Source organism: Apodemus sylvaticus, chromosome 10, assembly GCF_947179515.1.
Source record: "Apodemus sylvaticus chromosome 10, mApoSyl1.1, whole genome shotgun sequence".
Lineage (NCBI taxonomy): Eukaryota > Metazoa > Chordata > Mammalia > Rodentia > Muridae > Apodemus > Apodemus sylvaticus.
This window is the reverse complement of record NC_067481.1, coordinates 40,238,926-40,259,386: the sequence shown is the minus strand read 5'-3', so window position 1 is coordinate 40,259,386 and position 20,461 is coordinate 40,238,926. Positions and strand designations below refer to the sequence as shown.

Below are 20,461 nucleotides of genomic sequence, written 5' to 3'. Positions count from 1 at the left end.
ATCTCTGAGTTTGAAGCCAGCCTGGTCTCCATAAAGAGTTCCAGAGCAGTCAGGGTAATAGCAAGACCCTGTCTCCAAAAGAAAAAAAACAGTGAAGTTTCTGTCCTTGTGGAACACTTTTTCAGCTATATCCACCTTCCATTTACCCAGACATCTGTCTGTTGTTGCTGCATTCTTGGTAGGTCTTGACAGACAGTATTGCTAATTGGTTGATATCACTGGTATATCAATTGTGACATAGCACATGAAAATGGGCCCAGCGTGTTTACATGGGCGCTAAGGGTCCGCATGTATGCTCATGTTTATACAGCAACTGCTTTACCTGCTAAGCTACTCTCCCAAGCTCCGTGTTTTGTTTTTTATAAGATAGCGTCTTACTCTGTAGCCCAGGCTGGCCTAGAACTCACTGTGTAGCCCAAGCTAACTTCAAACCCAGTAATTCTCCCATCTCAGCATCCCAAGTGCTGGGAGTCAGTCAAGAGCTGGGTTTTTTTGGGTTTTTTTTTTTTTTTTTTTTTTTTTTTTTTTTTGGTTTTGTTGTTTTTTTGAGACAGGGTTTCTCTATGTAGCCCTGGCTGTCCTGGAACTCACTCTGTAGACCAGGCTGGCCTCAAACTCAGAAATCCGCCTGCCTCTGCCTCCCAAGTGCTGAGATTAAAGGCGTGCGCCACCACCTCCTGGGGCTAGCTAAATTGTTAGGCTGTTAGTTTTTCAGGAAATTTGTAAGTTGACATAGTTGAAAAGATTTTTGTTTTCAAAATATTTTCATCTTGGGTACTATAGTAAATAATCCAGGGTTTCTATAAAGAGAGTAACAGGGTAAAATAATCTCACAGCAATATACTGTGGAGGATAACCTTGTTACTTTCCCACTTAAGAGAAATGACTGTGTGTGTGTGTGTGTGTAATTTCCTATGTATAGGCATGCTTTATTGTTATTGCTAGTAATATCTTGTTTAACCTTAATATAATTAAAAAGTGCAAATTTGGGCTTATTTTTTGTCCTTTCCCATGAGAATCCTTTTATATTGATGTTTAGCGTAAACACTGGCTTTCCTGGGGTCAGAGGCTTTGTTTTTAGCATGGGTTATTTTCATACTTCACTCAGAAAGCCACACGGGCTGTAGATGGAAGCACAGCACAGCTTGGTACCAGCAAAGTCGGAGTTCTGAAATCCATGGTTTGTATTAATGTGAGCTCTCTCTTTGTTGCAATCATAGAGTGTCTCAGAGTGTCAGAAACTGTCTTGATGTGGATGCTTGGATGCCTTTGGAGCCAATGCCGTCTCCATTCTAACCTCCTTTCTCCTCCTCTTCACAGCTGTCGCTGAAGTGTAGAGCCCCTGAAGTCTCTCAGTACATCTATCAGGTCTACGACAGCATTTTGAAAAACTAATAAATGGGTCCAGTCAGCCTGTAATCGGTGCAAGCCAGGAACTCTTAACTGGAAGACGTTGTACTGTTGTGTAGAGCCCAAACCCAACCCCTGCGGTACCCACCCCGGTAGTGGCCAGTCACCTTGTGCTGACATTAGCATTCACCCTGTGGGATAGGCTAGCTTCCTGTGACACCTCCTTCCACCCTTCCCCACCCTGCCACCTCTGCCACCTGCTGCTGTTCTCTGTCCTTAGCTGTGAGCTTCTCCATGCTGTGCCAATGGCTAGCCTTTTCTACACCCTCTTGAGTGTAGTTTGATATTTTGTAATCGAGAGCTCATTTCACAAGCAGAAAAAGGCAACAAATTAATTAAAGCAAGGAAAAGTGTCACTGAAACATAAACTGCACCTTATTGTTTTATATTTTTGTACAGATGAGAAGTTGAGGTAGAACCCTGAGTAGAAAGGGCAACTGACCCTCCTCAAACCCATTCTTATCGGAGATCCGCGAATGGCCCTGGCCCCTTCTGGGGCGGGGAGGGGGGCAGCCCTGCTCCTGGGCTTTTGCATTTTCACTCTGACCCTCTGTCCAGTTCTTTCCTTGGCCAAGCCTTCGAGCTCCCTTATGCCCACGCTATCTCGTTTGACAACTCCCTATGGGGCAGTGGTGGTCTTCATTGATGTTTCCAAGTGCAGGCACACTGGGCATGTGGGCACACTGCTGAGAGTTACAGAGCTGTCCTCCTGTCCATGGCGCTAGCCTAGGAGTCATCCTGAGGAGGCTGAGGAGACATGAGTCAGAACACAGCGCCCTCCCCCAGCCTCCTTCCCTGTGTTTTTCAACATTCATTCAGATTTACAAAATTTCAGAGTTAAAACGACTTAAATTACTTATCCAACCCTGCTTTTCTACAAAGAAAGATAATAGGTAAAAAGAGTGTTGCCAGGGGCCTTTGGGCTCTGCAGAGCTAGACTGGTTCCCTGATACTCCATCAGCTTCCCTATGTGGCTGGTTCATTGTTCTTTTCCTCAAAGCCTTCTGCCTTTCCTGTGCCTACTGGTGGCTCTTTGCACACTCCGTACTGAGTTTGGTGCTCCACCCATTCACTGGGCCAGGTGGCAGGTGACATTTCAATTACGAGAGTATGCATCCAGGTCACAAGAGTGAAGGCAGAGCTGACATTTGCCAGGCTTCCCTGGAGCCACCGTTCGGGAGCCAGCCAGTGAGTGTGGAGGTGTGTAAAGATGTTGCCAGTTCTCCCTGACCCTCAGCTCGCTGGTCTGCCCTTCATCCATGGTACTCAAGCTCCTGGGCAGGGTAAGATCATTCCAGAAGGCCATGTAGTTCTTGTCATCTCACAGAGAGCTGGGGATGTAGTGTGCCCTTCCTAACACACTAGTATGATTCCTCAAAGAAAGCCTCGCACTCATGCCCTGCTCAGTACCCTTCACACTGTTTGACATGTGCCACTTGTTGCACAGCCTGGCACAACGTATCAGGATCCATTCAGAGTCCTCTGCTCAAGTCAGAAGCATGCCGGGGTGCATGTCAGAAGAAGACCTCATGCAGGACTGGGACCTGACCTCCTGGATCCCAGGAGAGACTGGAAAAAAAATCAGAGTAGAAACCAACTTCCTTTACAAGTGTGTCTGGAGTGATCCTGTTTCCTCCCAGTTGCAAAGCTTCTCTCAAGTTCCTTAATCCTTGAGAATCTTTAAGAGGATTGCTGGCTGGTGAAAAAGAAATACATCCCTCCCTCACCATGTGGGGATTAGGAAATACTATAGAGTTGTGTGGGAGGCAGGTAGGTTGGTGGGATGTCGGGTGGAAAATCAAGTTGACTAAGTTCCCTTGTCGATGCTGATTCCTGGATCCAACTGGACCATGTCGGTTGGATATGAGTTGTATAAGGGATTCCCATCTCCAAGCAAACTGTACTTCCCAAAAGAAGACTATGTGTCAGGGCAAGCAGGAAAGAGAGTTTATATTAGAATGTGCCAATCCCAGAAACTGAGGCCTCTCTCAGCATCCACCAGTGACAGATAACAACTGTGGTTCTCTGCTGGCCTGAGTGATCCGCGCTGTCTGACTTTTCGGGAGAGTTAGGAAGATGCAAGGACCTCTCCTGAAGAAACAGTTGCCTTCCTGAAACTTCCTTTCCGGCCCATTTCGAGCTTGACCAGATTGGGAGAACTGGGGTCAGTTTACCCTGTGTCCACTCTCCTTCACCCACGTGTGTCTCTGGAAAGCTGAAGTACAGAGGGCAGGAAAGCAAACACACCAGAGCTCTTTCTGGTCAGATCCCCCAAGTGTTTGTCCCCAGCCTAGCCTGGTCCATATTGTGAAGCTTGGGATGCTGGAGCCAGATGTGGGAGGGTAAAAGCTGTCCCAAGAATGCTTATTTTCCTGTTCGTGTCGGGATCTGTTGTTGGGGAGGGTGGGGTTTGGGGAGCCTTTACCTTGTGTATTCATCAATAAACTCATTTACACAAAATAAAGTTTGTGATATGGACTTTGTTCCCTGGACTCATCCCCAGGACAATGCATAGCTGGCTAGAGAAAGGACCTTAGTAACCTTTTTTTTTTTGTTTTGTTTTGTTTTTTAATGGCTCTAGACCTCCCAAAGGTTTCATCCAGTTGAAATTAGAATTGAGAAAAAAGTATATCAGGAAGCCACCTATTGTTCAGGTCTCATGTCCCATAACTTCAGGAAGGTATGGATGGGAAGAGTCACTCTGGGCTTTTCCCAGGACACTAGGTAGAATAGCAGTGACCTTCCGGTCCCCTGATTTGTCAGTATCTGCCAGCACAGCCAATGACAGAAGCATAGCTGAGCTGTTACTCCGTACCTGCGCACTCTGGTGCAAAAGCCTTTTGAACTCAGGGCCTGCATGTTCCCAAGCAAATAGGATAGCCACTACCTTAAAGAAATCATCCCAAGGAGTCCATTACTACTTGTCTTGCTTGGGGCACCTGTGTGGTGTGCTGAGCTGACAGCATTGGTGTCTCCCACAGCTGCACCCAGAGGAAGAGCATAGAGAGGAACAAGACGGCCTTGGGCAAGTCCTTGCACATCTCAAGTATAGATAGATAGTTTGGAGTCTACAGCACTTGGGCTGTAGTCAAAGCTTCTGGTGTCTAGACACTGAATGAACTGCCCTTGGCAACTATTGGCTCTCTGCTGGGATTCCAAGTTGCAGTGGAAACCCTGGAAAGGAAAAAAGTCAGGCATCTGAAGAGCAGTCTTGAGGTCTGTCTGTGAGACAGTCAAACATGGAGCGAGCTCAGGTGCACAGGTCTCATGGAGAGTTTTCAGAACTGACACTGTCATGTTAAATGAGTGAGTCACAGTGAGGGTGAACTGGCTCAGTGGTAAAGTCACCTAGCTAGCTGATTTTCATCCCCAGAACCCAAACGTGCTGATAGTGGGAGGATAGAACCAACTCCCAGAAGGTGCCCTCTGACCCCCCCCCACACACACACACCATGGCATTCCTGTGTCCCCCACGTGCACTTTTTAAAAACATAATATCCAAGGTTAATATTGAGCCAGTTAGGACTCCCTGGCAGTGAGAAGTTTGTGCCTATTCATCTGCACTCATCCACAGTAAGACTTGTGCATTGTCACCATAAAGTGGTGCCCACAACACTTGCTTACTTAACCTGTTCTCTGCCCATCTGAATTCAGCATCCCCTGCTTTTCAGGGGAGATGGGGCACATCTAACTACAGTGCGAGTTTCCTATTTCACTCCATAAAAGGTTCTCCCTCCTCACTACATCCACTTTTGCTAAGTCCTGAGATAGTCATATGCTCTGAGCCACTGACTCCTCACTCAGCCCCAGACTTAAACCTGAGATTACATTGTGTTCTACCCCTGGAATGGGCCTCAGGCCTGATGTTTCTGAAGACTCCAGTTGGGCCTTCTTCCCACTGCATGCCTTAGTACTTCCGGTCTTGCTTGGACCCAGATTTTTCCCTGCCACCCTCAGCTTTAAGAAGCAAGAGCCTGTTTATTTTAATAGCTGGTATGGCACTTGGGAAAGATCACACCTCCCCCGTTGTTACCCATTTCTATCTTCTGAACACTAATCCTAGAATCCTAGCCAGCCCCCAGACATGGTATTAGCAACAAGGATGTTTCTTGAAAAGTTTCAAGTTGGCTTTGAACTTGCCTTCTCAGTTCTCATTTAGCTTTTGCATTGCTGTTCTTGATGCTGCCAACAAGGGAAAGCCTCAGTTGGGGGGGAGGGGGAGACCTAGATTCTTAGTTGGAGAAGTGGCTCTGAAGAGCTGTTTCCTGAGCATTGTTTGGGAACAAGACTGCCATCTCTAGGATCAGATCCTCCAGGCAGAACCCTAACACCTGAGTTAATAAAGTCTGACTCCCATCCTCCACTGCTGTTCCAGAGGATGGGAGGGTGAAAACTCAGGATCAGCTGCTGGCCTGCCACTCATGACCCACTCACAGCCAGCCTGATATCCCTGGGAGGGTCCTCAGTTCTGATAGGACAGGGACAGGTCTGGCCCTTGTCTCCTTCCATGCCCTGGCTTCAGATGTTGCAGAGGGCACACACAATTGCTCGCCTGGAACCCGAGTTTGTGAACTTGCATCTCAGTCACCAGGTATCCTTAGCTGAACCGCAGCCACAGAGGCTCCAAGCCAGATAGATCAAATGGTCAGACCCTTTGAGCTTTCCCAGCAAGGTTATTTCTAGTGGCAGAGGAGAGTAAACAGGCCCAAATCATCTCAGCAAAGCAAAACGTGTTGGCTTAAATTCAGGGAAGTGTACCATTCTATAAAGATATTACTGCGGCTCGTTTTTAAATAAAAGCGATACTTTTCAGTGACATATCGCTGAAGGGCTAGTAGGCTTCATAATCTGTAGGGGACAGCCTTGTTAGGTTGTTATTTCTAGTCCCTCTCAGGCTGAAATGGACCTATGTCCTGAGGGAATAACAGAAAGCCTGTATCCTCAGGCAAGATGAGGGTGAAAGATTTTTGAATGTCCTGGAGATTTAATCAAGCTAAGAGGATGTCAGTGACTCCCAGAATCCCTTGGGTCCAGTCACATCTGATTCCCACCCTGCCCCTAAGTGGTCCTATGAGAGAGGGACCCTGACTTTCCCAGTCCTAATCCTGTTCCAGCATTTGCTCCAGCTCTCCTCAAATCCATATCTCAACTCTTGACCCCACCTAGAATAAATGGAAATGCTTTCTCACAGTGCTGTTCATCCTGAGAGAGATGACCACACACTAGGGCTCCATGCCAGGTATTGTGAAGACTTCACACACACCGTGGTGGCTCATTTAGGTCCCGTCTACACTGGTGATGGAAAGGACCGGAATCTGTTTCAACTGGCACAGGTTTCTTGTCTCAGTCACAGTACAGGGCAGGACTGGAGTCAGATATGGGGCTGTCTGGCTGGGAAACACAGTCCTATGAGCACCACACTTTCTGCACAGCAGAGATCTGGACAAGAGTTGGAAAAATGCCCAAAACACAGAGCCCAAAGGGAGAAGGGAAGTGGGCTCTGCGAGATAGCTGGAACCCACAGTAATAGCTTTGGAGGATTCAGTCCCATACGGAAAACCCTTGGTGGGTAGATGCCAGGCTCGTTTCTCCCCACCACTCTAGAGGCATTGAATGCCCAGCAGCGCTGCAGTTTCAGAGGCCCTTGTCTGTCCAGTACAGGAGTGAGGACACTCCTGGTAGTTTGGGTCTCTGAGAGCTAATCTTCCTTGTCAGCTTCACCAAAGTTGAAGACATCTGGGAAACACATCTTTGGGCATGTCTGTTAGTGTCTTTCCAGGGAAGTTTAATTGAAGGGGGTACTCCACCTAAATCTCAGGTACCACCATCCCACAGACTAACCAAAAAGGCAAAAGGGGAAACTGAAATTTGAGTTTAACGCTAGCATGCATCTGTTTCCAGGCTGCAAGCACAGCGCCAGGGACCTCGCATTCCCACCACTTCACCTTCTGGCCACAATAGATGTAGCTATAGTGATAAGCCAAAATTAAGTCACTTTTGTCAGGTACTTGCCACATCAACAAGAAAAGCAAAACAGGGTCTTTGAGACCCTTTTATGGAAACGAGCAGTCAAGAAGGTCTTAACGTCTCAGCCTCTTCTGACCCCATTCTTCGAACCTGAAGCATTCTACCAGGTCTCTGGACTCTCAGATCCAACAATTTCTCCTAGCCTCAGCTGACCTCTCTAAAGTAGCCCAACTGATTTACCCTCTAAGACATCTTTTGACTTCACAAAGGGATTTGTCTTTGGCCTTTCCACTGGACTATGTGAGCCCTCTGCTGAGCTTTTCTGAAGCGTAGCTGCCCTGATAGTAACACAGCCTTAGTATTCAATTTTGCATTTAAGTAAGAGGAATTACTCATCCTTTCTCAGCCTCAGTGATCTCATCTGTAAAATGGGGGAAACAACCTCCTTCGTAGAATGTTCTGGGGATTTAACTTGAGGATTTAGGCAAAGCTCTTACAACATTGGGATGTTACCTACTGATAAAAATATGTTGGTGAGGACTATTTTAGATTAAATACAAGAGGAACTGCGCCCTCAAGGCCGGCAAATGCTGGGATCTCACAAAGGAGAGGGATCCGCAGCCTTAGAGGAGTGGAGGTCATGCTTTGGCAGGGGACCAGCTTTGCTTAGCGCTAGCCTGGCCTGCTGTTCCCTGCCGCAGTGAAGGGTGAGAGTGACCACCCTCTCTCTACTCCGTCCTTCAGGGGTGGAAGAGCAAGACTCTGGATGCCAGCACCCAGGGCAGGACACACGCTGGGCATCTGCCAGTCACTGACTGACTGTACCGGTAAGGGTCAGAAGGACAGAGCGCAGGGAGGAGGGGACCAGCCCTGCCGAGGGCAGGGTGCGAGGCTGCGAGGGAAGGGAGTCGCGATGAAGCCAGAGGCTCCGGGGCCTTTCTCGTCCCCGCCCCCAACTCTTTCAGGCTTGCGCTACATTCTCCCAGGGGAGAGACGCGGGGGCCGGGGGTGTAGGGGAGGAATGAAGGTCGAGGTTAGGGATTGGGGAGCTGGTCCCACGGCGCCCCAGTGAATACGTCGGGCTCGGGGACCCAGCGGAACCCCCCGCGCCCGCCTCCCCCTCCGCCAGCGCGAGTTGGGCGGCGCGCTCCGCAGGGCGAGCAGCTGAGCGACCCTCGGTGCTGCGGCCCCCCGCGCCCCAGCCCGCCGCGCCCGGGCCGCGGGCGGCGCCCCTCATTCTCCCCCCGGGCGGGGGAGCCCAAGGCAGCGCCGGAGCCCGGGGGGAGCGCGGCCGCGCCAGCCAGGGCAGGGGGCAGGCAGCCGGGACGGCCCCGGGTAAGCGGGAGGAGGAGGAGGAGCGGGGCGACAGCGGGGTGAGGGGCAGCCCGGGAGGGGGCTGCGGGCAAGCGGCCGCGGGAGTGGAGCTGGGGCCGGCAGCCAGCGGGGCTCCTGCAGCCCCGACACCTGCCACCGATCGGGTCATTGGGAGCCCGGCTTCTGCCGGCGCCCCCACCCCCACGCGGACGTGGTAGGGACACACCACCCGAGGACATAGGACCCGGCCTTTAGGATCCTCAGAACCTTCCCAGTTTGAGGTAGAGACCCAAGGTGTTCAGGCCGGGGAAGGGACTAGAAAGAGACTGTGGCCCGAGTGTGTGACCCCTGTCTTTCATCGGGAGCTGTCTGCAGACTCACTGCAGAATGCAGGCCCTGGGGAAGCTCAGGGGGCCTGGGCCCTGCTTCCTGGGACAGCCCTTTCAACCCCACATAACCAGACATGTGGGCTTAATAAACCACTTAGACCCAGGACCTGCTCCTGGGAAGAATTGAAGGGGCATCTGTCCCCTCTGAGTTGGGGACAGGGCCACACTTAGGCCTGGTAATTCCAGAGGCTGGCCAGTGCATAGGGGGCTATTCTTGTACCCACTTCTTGACTCCCAGACTGTACCTGGTTTTTGTTTCTGCTACTACTCAGAAAGAGTTGTCTTTGGGGCTTGAGAATCTGCAGGTAGGGTACATTCTGAAACCTCGCCACACCCAGAGTGAGTCCGTGTTCTTCTTCCTTGCTCTTTGCCCTCTCGTACTGCCCAGGACTCCCCCATCCCCACCTGCTCATGCCATGCCGTTATGTAATTAACCCGGCTTAGTCTCTTTGCTAAGCTGTCAGCATCCAGGGATGCCCCAGAGGCCTAAGGGCCAGAGAGGGCTGTGCGTGGTGGCAGGGTTAGTTTGGTCTCGCGTAAGACAGGCTCATGAGCACCTGTTGGGAAGGGACGTGTGTGAGGCACAGATGAGGTTAGAGTCCCAGGCTTAGCTAAGGCGGTTTCCTTCCCTAAGTCTCTGGGTCTTGATTTTATGGGCGATGGAGTTTGTTCTTCCATAAAATGAAAGGCATCATATGCATGCATGTGGACACCCAGGTCCACACAATACAAGTTCGTGAGCCCGTGCAACTGTAGATAGTGATCCATTTCTAGGTTGCCAGGAGGTTCAACTGAGTGTCTGGGAAAACCTTAGATGACCAGTAGCCACTGTTCATTGCAATGCCTACTCTGTGCCAGGCACTGGGCTTCCCATGGACAACCTCACAATACTATGAAGTTGCTTGGCCAAGGTCATCCTTTAAGTAAATGGCAGAGCCAGGAATCAAACCTTGGTGGTTCTTGCTCCAAACTTTTCCCTTTATTTACCATTGTGCACATATACATACATAACATACGTATATACATACATACGTAGATTGCATGTTGTAAACCAGGACAGCTGGGGGTGGGGGCGGCATTCAGCTATGAACCATGCATATATGAAAACACACACACATACACACACATACACACACATACACACACATACACATACACACACACACAGAGAGAGAGAGAGAGAGAGAGAGAGAACATGACATGTTGAAAACCATCACAACCCAGTAAACCACATCTCTGCACCCACTTACCAAGGGGGGCGGTGTCATTATTCAACCCAGGTGGAAGGTTTTCTCCTTCCAGCTAAGAGATTAAGACTGAGGTTGTCTTGGGGACCATTGGCTCTGCTCTACACATGTGCAGAACAGGACTCCAAAGCAGATGTTTAACCCACAGGCCTACAGCTAAAGATCATCAAAGCTGGGGTTTGTGTTCAAACTCTAAAAGTCACAGGAACTGAGCAAGCAAAAAGGTAATGAATTCATCTCCAGAGTCCAGCCCCTTCCTGTGCAGCAGCTGTGCGCTGCCAGGAGGCCCTCTGGGTTGCAGGCGTAGACCCGGCTTTTAGCTTGTCACTGTTTAGAATCACTAAGCTTAAACAAGATAAGCACCGTGCAACCCCTAGAGAGTAGCTGAGGCTCCTAGCTGTGTGGTTTGGAGCACACGGAACTTCTCTGAAGTGCAAATAGGAAGGACTACTTCTCCCTCAGGGGTGTTGGATTGACCGAGGATAACCATGGGAGCAGGCTAGCAGCCGCTGCTCTAATGTATTGCTCTCTAGCGTCAATGCAGTCATCTAGTTCAGTGGGACTTTGGGAAATGCTGGGGGCATTTTAGGTCATCTTGGTAACTGGAGGCTGCTGTGGGCACTTATCTCCTGAGAGTCTCAAAATTAAGATGTCCAGAATATAAGAGCAGTTCTGTACAAAAAGGAGTTTCCTCCCCTGAGGATGCCAAGAGGGCCTCCACTAAAACGTGTTTGTTCTTCAGGATGAGACTAAGAGGATCTGGTGTGTATCCCAGGCTTGGGGCTGGGACTGGAATTTAAATCCAAGTCGAGGGCTCTCTCTGCTGTCCAGTGAAGTGTGCTTTGGTGGAGGGGAATCAGACCCGGTGAAGAAGAAAGGAGAAGAGCTGGCGGATAGATTGAGATGGGGGTGGGGGGGTCTAGAAAAGAAAGCTTCCCAAGTGGCACTGGTAATGTAAGCAAAGATGTAGTGGTGGGAACGTTCGGTACAGGTCCAGGGATAAGCACTGAGCCGCCCTCCCACCCTTGTCCCCCAGTCTAGGTGGTGGCCACAGAGGGCCAGAGGCAAACGGAGGGAGCAATGGTTGGTCCTGACGGTGGCTGAGCCCCCAGCCCCTGGAATATGCAGCCCGGAGGAGCCCCAGGCAAGGACGCGGTGGCGGAGTGGGGCGGGAGGCATGGTCTCCACCTACCGGGTGGCCGTGCTGGGGGCGCGAGGTGTGGGCAAGAGTGCCATCGTGCGCCAATTCTTATACAACGAGTTCAGCGAGGTCTGTGTGCCCACCACCACCCGCCGCCTCTACCTGCCTGCCGTGGTCATGAATGGTCATGTTCACGACCTACAGATCCTGGACTTCCCACCCATCAGCGCCTTCCCTGTCAACACACTGCAGGTAAGCTCCCTTGGGCAACAGGCCGTGGGGAAAGGGAGGCTACTCTCTATCTCCTCCACCCCCACCCCACCCCCGCCCCCAGTTCTGGCCGCAGCATGGTCAGGAGCTCTACACCCTGGGCCCCCCCTCCTTAAAGCCATCGCAAGAAGCTGCTCATTGTGTGCTAGTGAATTCCGAAGATGTCTGATGAGTGTGTAATGTGTGCCAGGCCCTGCACTGGGCACCAGGACCGAATGGTCAGCAAAATCAGATATGGAAATTTGCTTTCAAGGAACTCCTAGTCTGGCGAGAAAGACTAACATAACAGGCAGTTGTTATACAATGTAATGAATGCTGCCTTTGAAGGAGACCAGGGAGATGAAACACACTGGTTGGAAGGGTCTAACTCACTGGGGAGTATGGGGTCACGGAAGGTGATGTCTTAACAAAGTAGGGGCAGGGGAAGAGGAGACGAGGACACGAACCGCCCGTTCATGCTCAGCTCTGCCAGCCACAGCCACAGCTCTCATGTGTCTTCTCCGTCAGCAGGACAGACGGAGACCTGAGAAGAAGTTTTCTCAGCGACTCTGGAGACCCCGGGCAGATCTCTTGCCTAAGGGCTTATTCTTCCAAGTACCCTATTCCCCAGCCTCAGGACTGCTTCTAGTCCCCTTGCAGTTAGATATAAAGGTCCCCATTACCTGCATCCCCCAGGTACCTCCCCCAGCCTTTAGAACCAAGCCTTCTACACCTCGCTCTGCAGAGTCCTCTGACCAGAGTATACAGAAACCCTGGCTAGTTGTAACAGAAAATTCAGCCACCTCAGGCTGGGGCCTGCAGGAGCTCAGCAGAGTCTAAGCAACCCCAACAGGAGGGCCTCCGTCTATCCTGTTGTAAATACTTGAACCTGACCCGTGCGTGTGAGCGTGTGTTCCACGGTGCGCCTGAGAGGTCAGGGCAGTGAGTCCCAGTCCACAGCCTTCTGCTTCCCACGTGGAAACGTCAAGGACACCTGGCTCCAAGCCCATGTTACTCTTTTTACGTTCAGTTGTTTATTTATCTTTACTAATTTTCGAATGGGTCAGATGCAGTTGAAATGCCTGAATTGTGGCCTAGAGCAGTGCGTCCTGTCTCTCTGCTCCTCCGCTTACTCGCCCTAGCCAGTGTCTCTGATCATTCATTGACACTCAAGTAAGAAGCTGCGTTCTCATTCCACTCCCCCCTTTTTACATAAAAATACCCCCTCAATGTTCTGCATCTTGTTTTGGTTGTTGTTTGATGCCTAGGATAGAACCCAGGGTCTCCACTAATTAAGTCAACGCACCACCACTCACTTACCTACATGCCCGGCTTCTAATTTGTTTTTAGTAAGAGGCAAGAGCTTGCTCTGTTGCCCGGACTGACCTGGGTTGCCAGGATAACAGGCATGCACCTCCAAGCCTGGCCGTTGCTTCAACTCACCATTTGTTTTTTGTTGGTTTTGGTTTTGTGGTGGGGCAGGGGGTGGTGGTGGGTGGTTGTTTTGGTTTTTGAGGCAGGGTCTTTCTATGTAGCCCTGGATATTCTGGAACTCACTCTGTGGACCAGGCTCAAAGAGATCCATCTGCTTCTGTCTGTTGAATGTGGGATTAAAGGTGTGTGGCACTACACTTAAAATCATAACTAAAGCTACTGTTTGCTGTCCCAATCTGGAGAACGTTGTCGTTCTCGTGGTTACTCAAAACTCCACTGCAGAGTGTTCCTCTCTTATTGGACAGCTGGGTAGTTCCCAATCTTATACCAGCTGGGTCAGTACCAAGTGAATAAACAGCCTTTGCACAAGTTGGTTTGCAGCACATAGGTCACTATATTTACAGGACCAGTTACCGGAATGGTTGGGATTTGAAAGGTATCTCCAGAGAGTCCCTTCTCGAAAAGTTGTGTGTCTTATAAAACTTTACCATTTTCCATACCAGAACACGTGTTTGCAGCCTCTTTGGGAGAGTCCCATATCAGATCTCCTGAATATCAGATATTTAAATTATGATTCACAACAGTAGCAAAATTACAGTTATGAAGTAACAACAAAATAATTTAATGGTTGGGGGTCACCACAATGTGAGGAACTGTGCTAAGGTATTGCAGCACCAGGAAGGTTGAGAACCGCTGCTCTAGAATATGAGAGGGGATGTTCAGTTTGATCTATAATTTGCATTCCCTACTGTTTGTGAAGTTGTGCATTTTTATAAATATTTAAGGCTTTCTTTCATGTGTCTGTGGTTTTTGTCCCCCTGAGAACTACTAGTATCGTTTGCCTGTTTTGAATTCTTATTATTTGGGGGTTTGTCTTATTTTTTGAGTCAGGGTCTCATTAAGCTCAAACTGACCCAAAACTTTTTCTAAAGCCAAGGATGACCTTGAACCCCTAAATCTCTAGCCTCCACTTCCCAAGTGCTAGGATTAAAGGCACGCGGTATCATGCTTGTGTGACTCTTTCTCCTCTTCTTCCTCCTTTTCTTTTTGTTTTATTTTTTGAGATGGGGTCTCTCTACATACATAGCTCCTGATGTCCTGGAACTCACTCTGTAGACCAGGCTGGCCTCCAACCCAGAAATTTGCCTGCCTTTGCCTCCCAAGTGCTGGGATTAAAGGTGTGCACCACAAAACCTAGTGACCTTTTTTTTTTTTTTAAATAGTTAATTTGCACAACTTTATTTTTTGTTTTGTTTTTTGTTGTTGTTGTTGTTGTTTTTCTTTATTCGATTTTTTTGAGACAGGGTTTCTCTGTATAGCCCTGGCTGTCCTGGAACTCACTCTGTAGACCAGGTTGGCCCCGACCTCAGAAATCCACCTGCCTCTGCCTCCCAGAGTGCTGGGATTACAGGCATACACCACCACTGCCCGGCTCTGGTGACCCTTTTCTTCTTGATTGGCCCTTATATCCCTTATATTTGGTGCTGTGATATAGAGTGCTCCAAGATTTCACTCCTGGAGCTCAGCTAAAGGGCTTTAAGTACAGAAATCCTAAGAAGGAACCTCAAAAACTTTACAATCAAATATAAACCATAAGAATCTTGATGGCTACTTTCTAGAAATAGAATAATACATGCCTGAGTCTAAGACTGTTGCTACCTCCACAGTACCTTCTCCTCCACAGCAGGAAGCTGAAGTTGGAGGGCACATGTAACTTGCCAAAGGAGATGCCCAAGACCGCATGGCTGAGGCCAGGCGACTGAGACCCTGCAGCTGTACCCAATTTTATTTCTCCTCCTCTGTCTCTGTCTTTGTCAGCTAGGGGCTGAACCCAGGACTTTGTGCATGAAGCACATTCTCTACCACTGGGCTGTATGTTCAGTTCATCCCCCGACTCAGTACAATGCAAAGATGACCTCCAGGGGAGCAAATTAGAACCCCGTGTGGACCACCCCGGCAGGAAGGCTGGGCTTTCGCCATTCCTCTGTTCAGTTCAGGAGCAGAGGGGCAGACCAGTCAGTCTGGAGCTTTCTGCTGTTCCCTTTGGGAGCCTCCTGAGAGGAGTGAGTGGGAGGCATCCTGGGGTCCCCGTGAGGAGGCAGTGTGTTGGAGAGGGGTGGGACTGTCACCCTCAAAGTCTGGCAAACCAGAAGAGAGCTTACAGCACAGAACCTAGCCTCTCTCCCTCTTCTGGGGATCTCCACTCCTCTTCTGGGGTGACAGGGGAGTTGTAGAGGCATGCAGGCCCCTGCCCTCCCCACCCCCTACGCCGAGGTAATGGGTGCTCCACTGAACACAGTGCTCTCTGGTCTAGGAGGAAGCAGGTTTGTGATTTTCTACATTCTTAGATCTGTTCTCTGTATCCTGCCTCTGCACCAAAAATTAAAACCTCAGCACAAAGATGCCACATCATCTCCCCAGGGATGCCCACTGCGGCATCTCCGGAGCCTCTGGGTTGGAAGTGCCCTCCCAGCTCCACACTCCACAGCTGCCACTCAGGTCTGCCCCTTCTACTTCGGCTGAAACTCTTACCTTGACCCTATCCAGCTGGCAGGGCCCGGAGATGTGTTTCTGCCTCCTTTTGGTCTTCCTTTTGTGTGGACTGGAGGTGCGACCTAGGGCCTCAGGCATGCCAGGCCATGCTTTGCGACTGAAGTGCAGCCCTGCCTTCCCCTTCTGGTCTTGTCTGTGGGGGGAGAGGACGCCCTGGTTTCCTTTGCCTCCCAAGGTCTCTGCCCCAAAGCTTCGGGGATGTCCTTTCTGCACACTGCCTTCCTGAACAGACTTTTGCAGTTACATCTGTTGGCAGACTAACTAGCTAATTAATCTCTCAGGGAACCTTCTCGTTAACGCATTTGGCCTTTCCACGGGCCTATTCAACTCCAGCTTCAGCTCCTCGAGCCCTCCACGAGAAGTTCTCTCAGACAAAACTATTTTAAAATACATAGTCAAGTCAGGCGTGGTGATGCGTGCTGTGATCCCAGCATGTGAAAGGCAGAGGCAGGAGGATCGAGAGTCCTGTGTCTCTCCCCTGCCCCACCTTCTTATACATCCAGTTTCAATCTTTTTCATGCATGCATTCAAACAGGGACCTGAGGGCTGTGTTAGGGATAGGACTTACCTCGTTTGGGCTTGCGGGGACTGTGGAGTTCAGCACCATGGAGAGAGCTTACCAGCGCAGTTGCTGTTGTTAAATAGGTTAAAGACTCGCTAAACAAGGAACAGAAGAGATAGTGTGTAAAATGAAAATAACCGAGTCTTGACCCTGTTGGGTGTTCAGTTGGGTTGCAGTTGTGAGGAACCAGTAATAGGGCAGTTGTAACCAGAGTATAATCCATGGCCTCAGACACAGGACTTGGTGGGTATAGACTCCTGCTTGCAGAAAGAGTAAATTCAGCTAAGCCTTGGAACATATTATTATGTAGGTACAAGCACTAGGTCAGGACTGTGCTCTGAGGGGAATTTATAGATGCACTTTAAACAAAGGATTGGATGGATGGATTAGACAGATCCAACCTCCAGATCTGCACAAGACAGTATGGTGGGCCAGGAAGTCGGCGAGCTTGAGGCTTGCTCTATCTATCTGACGGGAGGGGGAGTTACAGCTGAGTACCCGTGTTCCTAGGGCCTGGCCTTCTGGGGGCTGGGGGTGGAGGATAGACCCCAGGACGGTTTGGTGTAGGACAGGGTGGCTGGAGGCTGGGAGGCCTCATGGCTGCTCTGACCGTGGTACTTGCGGGGGTGTTGCAGGAGTGGGCAGATGCCTGCTGCAGGGGACTCCGAAGCGTCCACGCCTACATCCTGGTCTATGACATCTGCTGCTTTGACAGCTTTGAGTACGTCAAGACTATCCGTCAGCAGATCCTGGAGACGAGGTGAGAAGCTGTGACAATCTATTGCTACCTTACTGGATGCCCTAATGCTAGCCTGTCTCCAAAATGGGGTACGTGGATGAGGGCGCTGGAGGATGTGTCACAGGTGAAATGTATTGAGTTTTCTGGTTCCCTCGAGTTCCCACCCCCTTTCCCCCCCCCTTTCTCTCTCTCTTTCTTTCTTTCTTTTTCTTTCTTTCTTTCTTTCTTTTTCTTTTTCTTTCTTTTCTTTTCTTTCTTTTCTTTTTGGATAGGGTTTCACTGTGTTGCTAGGCTGGTTTTGAACTCAAAATCCCACTGCCTTAGGCCTCCTGAGTGCTGTAATTACAGGTGTGGGTCACATACCCCACTTCTACTGATTCATTTTGGGACCCCGACTTATGACAGTGAAGAGCAGGGGCTGGGAGTGTATGGTCGTGGATCAGTTTTGACATATAAGCCTCAGTTTTCTTGTCTGTAAAATAAGCAGAACAATAGTATCAGCTTTTTTGGATGTGTTCTTTAAAGATGTAACCTTCCTCAAGGGGTTGGGGCTGCACCTGGAACCGAGCACACGCTAGCGTGGAGCCCAGTGGTTGCGAGACTGGCAGCGCCCCCAACTTTCTGCCTCAACCCGCAGGGTGATCGGCACCTCGGAGACGCCCATCATCATCGTGGGCAACAAGCGCGACCTGCAACGCGGACGCGTGATTCCACGCTGGAACGTGTCGCACTTGGTGCGCAAGACCTGGAAGTGCGGCTACGTGGAGTGCTCGGCCAAGTACAACTGGCACATCCTGCTGCTCTTCAGCGAGCTGCTCAAGAGCGTGGGCTGCGCCCGCTGCAAACACGTGCACGCTGCCCTGCGCTTCCAGGGCGCGCTGCGCCGCAACCGCTGCGCCATCATGTGACGCCGCGTGCGCCCTGCAGCAGCACTGTCCCAGGGAAAGGGAGGGCGGGGCGGGGCGGGGCAGGGCCAGCCTCCCGCGGGACATCAGGGCCAGAGCAGGAAACCCCCGGAGGTGAACTCTGGGCTCCGAGCCTGAAGCACCCCGACAGCCACACACCTCCCCCACGAGAATCAGAGGGTGAGAGGGAGCCTCCCCGCCACTCCCCAGTCCTCCCCTCCCGCCTGGGTCTCCCTGGGTCAGCCAGCCACCTTCAGGGCTGTAGTGTAGTGCCCGGCCCCAGGAGGGGCCACACAACCTGTGGGCCAAGGGGTGAGCGTGTGAAATGGAGGGTGAGGTGAGGAGGTGCTGTCCTGGCCGGGCTCCTGCCCATCTTCCCCACAGTGTGTCTGTCTTCACCCCACATCCCCCTTTGCAATGTCTGTCCTCTCTAGTGTCTGTCGGTCCTCATTTGTCCTGTCTACCCTCCAGTGTTTCTCCCTGCTCCCCAGCTCCGCTCACAGGGCTCTCATTTCGTCCACCCTCTTGTCGCGGATTCTGGCAGCTTTTTGATGCCAGGCCTTCTCCCTGGCAGCGCCACCGGCACAGGGCAGAGAGATGCAAGTGTCCCAAGGACTGAAGCCAAGGGGTCCGAGAGCTGAGGTCCGACGGCCGTCAGGGAGAGAAGGCTGAGCTCTCCCTCATCCAGGGAGACCTCCCTGCCCAGCAGCCCCCAGAGACGCAACCACCTACCTTCCAGCCTTAACTCAATGGTCCCTGCTGGGTGCCCCTCACCGCTGACCCCAAAGCCAGATTGCCCCTGGGCTAAAATTCTTTTTGTTTTGTTTGACAGTGTGGAGAGGAAACTCCTCAAAGGATCATTTTCTCTCCGTGATGCTAGGTCCCACTTCTCTGTTATCTCCTGCACTAGGATGGGCTGCTACGTTGGGGGATGTGGAGTTTGTGGGGGGCTGGTGGTGGTGGGGAAGATGGTGCCCGGGAGGGGGTCACGTTATGCTAGCGATGATTCTGTATCCCTGTCCCACCTCAGTCCAACTGCCTAAGACTCCGCCTCCATCAGATCTCAGGTTGTCTTGATCAGTCTGTGTAGGGGCAGAGCCAGGAAGAGAAAAGAATGAGGGAGTTGTGCCTGGAAGAGATAGGCATGCCCCCTACCCATAGGCGGAGGCCCTCAGGATCTGACTGACCCCTTATCCCAACACCGAGTTGGCCCCCATGCCCTAACTCACCCACCCCATTTTCCCCGGCTGCCTGGCCGGGTTTCTACCTCTCGTCACCGGAGCTGATCACTGTCAGTTTTGTACCGATTTAGAAATAATAATAATGGAGACTCCAGGATTGGCCCACGGGATTGCTCGGGGGCTTGGAGGGAGGGAGGAAGAAGTGGTTCCTTGTCCCCTGCCCCGGCCAAAGAAAGTTCCTGAGGCGGAACCCTCAGCCTCCGCCCTGGTCCAACTGGGAGCTTAATAAGGACCCTTTGTCAAGAGGGGTATGTAGGACGCCTGCACACAGGGGTACATAGCCTTTGCCAAGGCTGCAGTGCACAGACCAGGAAATCAGGTACCCAGAGAGGTGATGGGGAGGAATCTGGGGCAGGGGTGGGATGGGGAATTCATGGTGTTCCCGTGTGGGAGGGAATCTATGAGTCTCTCTTCCACTTCCCCACTGCATCTCACTCCCTCTACCCAGCAGGGGCACCGCAGTACAACAGCAGCCTTCACTTCGGGCAGCCCAGCATTCTGGGTTCTAGCCCTTGCTGTCCTGCACAATTTTGGGCTAGCGATTTGCCCTCTCAGAGCCTCCCTCTGAAACAGAGGCGGTGGCTCCCCTTCCCCACACTTCAGAGTGGCTGGGAGGGTGAGGAGGAGGGGTGCCCGCTTTCCTCTCCTGCAGCCCCACCACTGGTTCCTCAGGGTGTGGGGTAAAGATGGCAGCCTCCCATGTGCCCGATCACCCCCCCCCCCAATTCTGGGGCACTCGAGGTGAGGGTGGGGGGTCCAGACCTCTGGCTTGCCTCCACTGGAGAGTCATTGGAATGTAGCCCCCCTCACCCTTTCTTCTTCATCCCAGGTCTTGGATTTCAGGTCCCTCCACCCCCATTCTGAGTCTCTGTCCTTCCCCTCCCCAACCAGGGTTTCCCACACAGGGTCTGGAAGTGTGTGTGACACCCACTGAGCTGTTATTGGAAGTCAGATTAAAAATCAGGGAGTGTTTTCCCTCGTTTCTCTACTTCAGTGTCAGTTCTGTTGCTTGTGGGAGGAGTGGGTCCCTGCAGCGTGTGTGTGTGTGTGTGTGTGTGTGTGTGTGTGTGTGTGTGTGTGTGTGTGATTGTACATTCACGTGCTACTTGGAAAGCTTGGGGCCAACTAAGAGACCAAAGGGAAATGGTTCTGGATGTAACTCTTTTTCCCTCCAGCTAATCTCAGCCACCCAGAGGGTACCATCACCTGCCTTCACAGATGACTACAAGACTCAGTCCTTCTGTATCTTCCTCCCAGTCAGGGTTAAATTTGGGGCCTCTGAGCCATAGTTTCTTGGTCACAGAAGTGTG

The 20,461-nt window shown here is 51.2% G+C and overlaps 2 protein-coding genes across 7 annotated transcripts in view; both read left to right on the top strand.

Moving 5' to 3' along the window:
* The window catches only part of Ap2b1 (adaptor related protein complex 2 subunit beta 1), a 108,363-nt gene extending 104,961 nt beyond the window's left edge, over positions 1–3,402 (top strand). For all 4 annotated transcript variants that reach the window (XM_052197716.1, XM_052197719.1, XM_052197715.1 and 1 more), the window contains one exon: positions 1,321–3,402. In XM_052197716.1, the coding sequence (XP_052053676.1) occupies positions 1,321–1,395 (75 nt within the window). In that variant the 3' untranslated portion in view covers positions 1,396–3,402. The remainder of the gene's footprint in view (positions 1–1,320) is intronic.
* A 4,565-nt stretch (positions 3,403–7,967) lies between these two features.
* Positions 7,968–20,139, top strand: Rasl10b (RAS like family 10 member B). 3 transcript variants are annotated; one of them, XM_052197727.1, is made up of 4 exons: positions 7,968–8,204; positions 11,364–11,720; positions 16,902–17,026; positions 17,643–20,139. In XM_052197727.1, the coding sequence occupies exons 2-4, from the start codon at positions 11,505–11,507 to the stop codon at positions 17,911–17,913; spliced, it is 612 nt and encodes a 203-aa protein (XP_052053687.1). In that variant the 5' UTR covers positions 7,968–8,204; positions 11,364–11,504; the 3' UTR covers positions 17,914–20,139. The 3 variants fall into 3 exon arrangements, with proteins under 3 accessions (XP_052053687.1, XP_052053688.1, XP_052053686.1); XM_052197728.1 differs by lacking the exon at positions 7,968–8,204 and adding an exon at positions 8,445–8,712 and having other exon boundaries at positions 11,369–11,720; XM_052197726.1 differs by lacking the exon at positions 7,968–8,204 and adding an exon at positions 8,445–8,712.
* Positions 20,140–20,461: the final 322 nt, after the last annotated feature.